The 6,409-nt window shown below is 36.4% G+C and overlaps 1 protein-coding gene across 1 annotated transcript; it reads left to right on the forward strand.

Moving 5' to 3' along the window:
- Positions 1-2,381: 2,381 nt before the first annotated feature.
- Positions 2,382-4,866, forward strand: LOC126867250 (uncharacterized). The gene is made up of 4 exons (XM_050621516.1): positions 2,382-2,923; positions 3,137-3,943; positions 4,027-4,129; positions 4,203-4,866. The coding sequence occupies exons 1-3, from the start codon at positions 2,477-2,479 to the stop codon at positions 4,120-4,122; spliced, it is 1,350 nt and encodes a 449-aa protein (XP_050477473.1). The 5' UTR covers positions 2,382-2,476; the 3' UTR covers positions 4,123-4,129; positions 4,203-4,866.
- Positions 4,867-6,409: the final 1,543 nt, after the last annotated feature.

Here is a 6,409-nt window from a genome sequence, read left to right on the forward strand (position 1 = left end):
TCGTCAAACGACATAATTTCGCACACGGCGAACCTTATAACGTACACCTTTTTGGCGTATTATTTTTCCTACTTTTTTTTTTTTTCTTTATTAACGTGGAGGACACCAGGTCGCTTCTGGGAAAAAGCGGCGTGGTAGTGGCAGAGGCCAACGGACTAAAACCTCCACGATGACCGTCCCGGCAGCGATTTAGAGGGGCCCGGGAACTGGTGTGAGGGATACACCCCCCCCCCCCCCCGCGCTCAATACACCCCCTAATGGAGCGATATGCGGCCACGTCACAACGCGCCTCGTCGCCGGAGCCGCCGTGCCAGACAGTCCGGTTCCCCTGCCGGGCTGATTTGCTGCCCCGGGGCGCTGAGTTGCCAGCGCCTAAGTTTGCACCCAACCGGGGGGCGCGACGGACCTAGCGCGCCTCACCGAAGCGCTTCCATGGCCTCTGCCGCGCCCTCGCCGGTCAATTCTCTCAGGGTGAGAGTATTATTTTTCCCATTGCTGCGTGTGAAACCCCTATTGGACAAACTGTTCTTTGCAATACATCGATGGATAAATACGCGCACAAACACGCAATACGTGCAATAGAATGCTCGAGGTCAATTTTGTGATCCTCTTTTTCAACAGATCTTCGCAAATCCGAAGGTGTAGAATTACCTCCCAAAGACATAAGATGACAACAAACACTTTCTTGACACACTGTATAACATTGAGGTATCCAGTTTTGCCACATACAATTTTGTCATTGTCACGTTTGACTTTGTTCATTGTAAAGTCAAATTTGCACACTCCATCTGTGAAATAGTACGAAGAAATCATAGTGACTTGTATTCCTTATGATATCATGATGCCACATAATATATAATACAATACAATAATTCGCGAACAGATCACTCGTTAATTGCTTTTAAAAGAATTACCACGGAAGCTTCCTAACACGCTACCCGGGGGCCAGGGATTTATTTCGTCGATAAGTTAGGTTATTAAACTTATGTTCTTTCATTGAAGACATCGATGGACGCTGTGTTCCAGAAATCGCCAATCACACTTGACGAAGCATAATAGTAATTTACAATAACAAATACTTAAGAATGCCTAATTTTGTTAAACATAGGGTTCAATTTACAATTATGTAAATATTACTTCTTGAAAGTAACTTCTTAATCAATTTTAACAAATTTTGTAAAATCATGTAATAAATCTTGTTATTTATCATACGCGTGTATTAAGCCAATTGCCAACCGAACATGTTCAAACTGTATTTTTTTCAAAACGGGACCTTAAGCTAAAAAGCTTTATTTCACATATTCGACTTGTTCTTGTATGTGGTATCAGCACCTAGTCGGATGCCCGCGTTATGCAGGACACCCTGATGGCGTTGAACGCAACGATTCAAATTGAACTGAAAAGTCGTTATGTTTTCAGAGGACTTGTGTGTAGAGGATGGTTGATCGTGAGATTTATTAGACAAGATTGCTCGTTGTTGAAACCTTCAAGTATATTTTCAAATGATTAAATAAATAATTATAGATAATGTTCGCAAAGACGGTAGATACTCGTAGATACTGATCCATAACTCTCGTGAACTCTTTACGATTGCGTCCGTTTAAACTGGTATAGTATAAACAGATCGGGGGAGAGTCGGAGAATTCAAATTCGTCTTTGTTCGACGGTTCGACGGTAACGTAACGGCGACATTGTTTTGCCCGGAGTTTATTTATTAATATATTATGTATGTCCTCACGATCTTGATACTCCGAAGCAAAAAAAACAACAACATGATTTGAAATGTTCTCTAGCTCATGTACCGCTACGTGTACTTTCAAGGAGCAAAACTGACGCAGTTCCGCTTGTGACGCGAGACGGAGATTATCGTTTCACTTCCTTTAACGCATTTTTGCCATTGAAAGACACTAATTTCTGTGACTTGCTTTATCTCTGTTATAAATCTCTCTTTATATTTAAAATTTTATAGTTTTTGTGCAAACGTAAAACGTAAGTAAATATTAATAAATATTATAATAATATAATATAATGCTATATAATAATATTAATAAATACTTCGCTATTTACTTATTTTATTTCCATTAAGGTATATTGTATTTTTCATTGCATTACTTTCATTTTTATTTAGTGTAATAATAAACGCATACGTTAATATTCATTGGCATTAGTGTAATTGTAAGCTTCACTGTAAATTTAATAAAATTTATAGGAACGGAATTATTAAAAGGGTATATATGTGTAATTAAACTAGATTCTATTCTCAATGTTACTTCATTATTTTATTATTGTTTCATATATATATATTTTTTTTTAATTTACATGTGCTTCTAAGTTAATAGAACTAAACATATGTGTATGTATTAATTGCTATATACGTCATAATTTCAACCATAATATTAAATTATGGTATGTATTATTAAAAAGTATAGTTTAATGTATATATTAAATATATATCATTTATTCGTAGATTTTAAATATGGATACTGGATCAAAGAAGGAGATTAAAGAAATGATTACCAAAGATATATCGAATATACATAATTATTCCTTGGGTGTTAAAAAATATATTAACAACCAGCTTGAAGACACTCTGGATTATTTACATGGTTTAATTGCTGAAATACCACAATCAGTCCCTGGCCCTTCAACTACAAAGAGGCCGAAAGTTTTGAAGAAAAAAGGTTATCGCCGTAAAGAGACTATCCCAGAAAATGATATTATCAATACTGATAATACAGTAACAGATTCAGCAGTACATGATAAAACAGAAAATAAAGATGTAAAAACTGGGGATGTGCTGGAAACAACAATTGACCGAACAAAAAGAAAGGCTGCAATAAAAGCTGCAATTAATATTAAAAAGCAGCAGTCAATGTCACTTGTTACAAAATTACGAAGGCTAACTCTTGATGATGACAGTAATGTAAATGTTTGTGTCATATTATGATGAAATTTAATACTTTTAATCTTACCCCATATCTTATGTTACTAATCAATACTAACCCTTATATGTAGTACCCAATAATGTTTGATATCGGTTAATTAATGCGTCAAAATCTAATTGCTTATACAATTGTATGTACATTGTGTATATAAATACTACTATAACGTTGTTAAATATATTCTAGATTTTTAGAGGAAACGTGGAGGCCGACCTAAAAAAAAGGAAAGTGCTAGAAGTAGTTCAGATGAAAAAAACACAAATGGTCCTACAAAACATAGTAAAACAAAAAAGAATGTTTTAAGCGAAACAATTTCAAAAGAAGATGCAATACAGCCAGAAAGGATTGAACCATTAAAGTCTTCAATGACAACAAGAGATAGTAATATAAAGAGAACTTTTTCACGGAGTGAAAACACGAAGGGTAAATATTCTAATATTATTGATGATACAGTAATTCCATCAGCAAGAAATGATATTGAAGATCCTTCAATGTGCGAGGATGCACTTGAGAAATTTACTCCTCTTATGAATTCCACGATGGACATCAATTCTATTTATACGCAGAAGATGATGGACGCTACCGCAATTGTAGAACCTTTATCGCCAATAAAATCAAACGAAACGGTAGTAATTAATAAAAACTTGGCTAGTAGTATAGGAAAAAATAATGAACCTAAATTTGCATCACGGTCGCCAATAACTCTGCAGGAGGAGGTTCAGCAGCTGAATCAAGCGATTGGACTCACCGAGTTCGAAGAATTATTCGCAGAAGATGAGCCATCCCGTGAAAGGGAAATGTCTAATAGAAACATGACGAAACAGGACATTCAAAATGAAATGAAGAAAAATGTGCCCGTAAGAAAGAGAATCGAGGCCTTTGAAAAAGAAAAAATTTCAGAAAAAGCCATTGTTCAAAAACTGGCACGAAGATCTGTCGAAAAAGCAAAAAAAATCTTATTAGCGAAGCAAAAGAAGGAGACTCAGATGATGACATCGCAGGTAACATTACAAACAGTATCAAAGTATTCTTCTGTTATAAAAACACAAGCTATTATTCATTCGATATTTTATCCAAAATATAGCTCCAAACAGTAAGGTCCACTTCTGTTTTGCACAGTAAACCTGACGACGACACATCGGACGATGAAGCCAGACCAAGGCGTACAATTCCACATTAGGCGCAATGTAAGTGTTGTTTTACTTAATGAGTTAATAAACATTATAATGCATGGAGTACTCGAATTTTTATCAATTTTAGCGTACATACGCGAAAATGAACTTGCAATGCAACGATAAATTCCGAAGAAAGCAGTCTATAAATTCTTTGATAGAAGAATGTGCACACCAGATTTAACTGAAATGTTTGAAAATATAGATAGGAGTAGATTACAACGCACGTCCAGTGCAATATGGAAGACACCACCGCGTTATTCCATGATGGAAAACGAATAGAAGTTATAATTTGTTAAACTGAATATTGTTGATTTCAAATTGTGCCTTAAAGCAGGAATACTTGACATACCTTGCGTGTAATATAAAAATGATGTTACATTGCAACTATCGTTAAAAGATGTATGTGTTCTTAAAATATACCAATGAACGTAAGACTATTTCACTTTTTATATTTTAGAATGATCATAGGCATATATTACTTTTATTATACTAATCAAATTTTACCATTTTTTCTTATTTATATGTATCTTCTTAAGAATTAATAAATAAACCAATTAATAAATAATTGTTTTGGTACGACTTTTTAATGAGAAGTAAATTTTATTAGATTTGCCTTATTATCACTGTCGTGTAATAATTCGCGAGATACGCGTGATATAATTCGCACGATTAAATAGCACTGGTGATTTCGTCTCTTCGTGTAACGAGGAGGGTCTGGTAAATGGGTCGACCGTGGACGTTCAATCTTGTAAGAGAACAAACGGCGGCACCGTATCGTCGAGCATTTTTCTTTCGGTCAACAGCCATCCATTTTATATTTAGCACATTCGGTTGTGACGCTAAATTTTCGTTACACCACCAGTTGTTTCGTCTGAAATTCGCGTGACGTAAGTGCATTACACTCTCGCACCCGTCAGCCATTCCTGCGACCACTTCGCGTGCGTTAACTCGATAATATTTCGTCTCTGTTACCTTGTCGCCGTTGCTGCTTGACACATCTTGCTTGCTGGACGACTGATCGATGAAAATTAAAACGGGACGCTGATTTACCGTATCGTTATTTTTGTGTCAGGTATTCTCTTTTTGCCGTTTCGGCGAATTATTTTCATTTCGAACTTTTTTAGTCTTATTGTTACGTCGATTCTTATATTTCAAGATCTAGTCTTGTACGTACGCTAGGGAGCGCTTTTATTTATTGATTCAACAAAGAATATCGTTGCAGGTGTCATACATGCGAGTAAAAGTAACGAAGTACGAGCAGTTTCACTGTAACATACTTCCTGATAATTTCTCGTTATTTATACCATAAGAAAGTATCAAAGAGGAACTCTTATCTCGAACGTGGATCTATTTGTCGATAATGCATGCGTGTAATACTCGAGTGTCGTTCATACAGCGTAAATATACGTGCACATACGTAAACCTTTTATGATTTTTGTATCAAAGGCAGACCTGCTATAATACTCGCAAGTGAAATATAATTCTACGAAAGAAAATGGAGCAAAAGAGTTTCGTTGGCAATATATTCTTCCTTTTTCATCACAAGTTTCCTCTTTGTTGTGCTTCTGTTACATTATAATCCTGTTAGATTTACGCGCGCAAAATTTCACTTTGTTGCACTATATCTCATCATCGCCATCTGCCGAACACCTGTGAGAAACGCGGTTTACTTTGTCTCAAAGCGAGCAAACGTCTAATTTCACAAATTGGATTTTCATCAACAGCGAGAAGGGCATATGCGATGTAAAGGAGGCTGTAAGGGCGTCCTAGGGCTTACGGTGGTTGTCACGATGCCGGAAGTGGCGCCGAGCAGACACGTCAAGGGAGAATCAGAATCGCTATTGGGAAAACCATCACGAACATTTGTCCTTCGCGCCATCAAAATTCTATCTTCTGAGATATTTTTCGCGTTTCCGAGGTCATCGCCACTCTCCTTAACTTTGCCTTACGATGTATAATATCTCGATGTTACGGTAGTTAGAAATTTGTATTAATTTGGAGAACCTTGCAAAAGTACGCAAATCTGCTACGATAGTCGGATAGAGAGTATCGGCAGAGATCTGTTCCTTTATCGTGAAACTCTCTCGGACAACTTAGATGCTACCAGATATCGATTCTCGCATCCAACCATTTCGTAATAAACGTAGATCATCCAAGAAATTTCTCAATTGTCATCCATTAATTTCGCGCAACTTTTGCTTTATTTTAGCTACGCGGGAACCTATTAGTGCGCAAATATTACCCCGAAAATGTTACTCCTCTGTGCCAAATATCGTTCACGTGTATAATCAA

Source organism: Bombus huntii, chromosome 7 (genome assembly GCF_024542735.1).
Source record: "Bombus huntii isolate Logan2020A chromosome 7, iyBomHunt1.1, whole genome shotgun sequence".
Lineage (NCBI taxonomy): Eukaryota > Metazoa > Arthropoda > Insecta > Hymenoptera > Apidae > Bombus > Bombus huntii.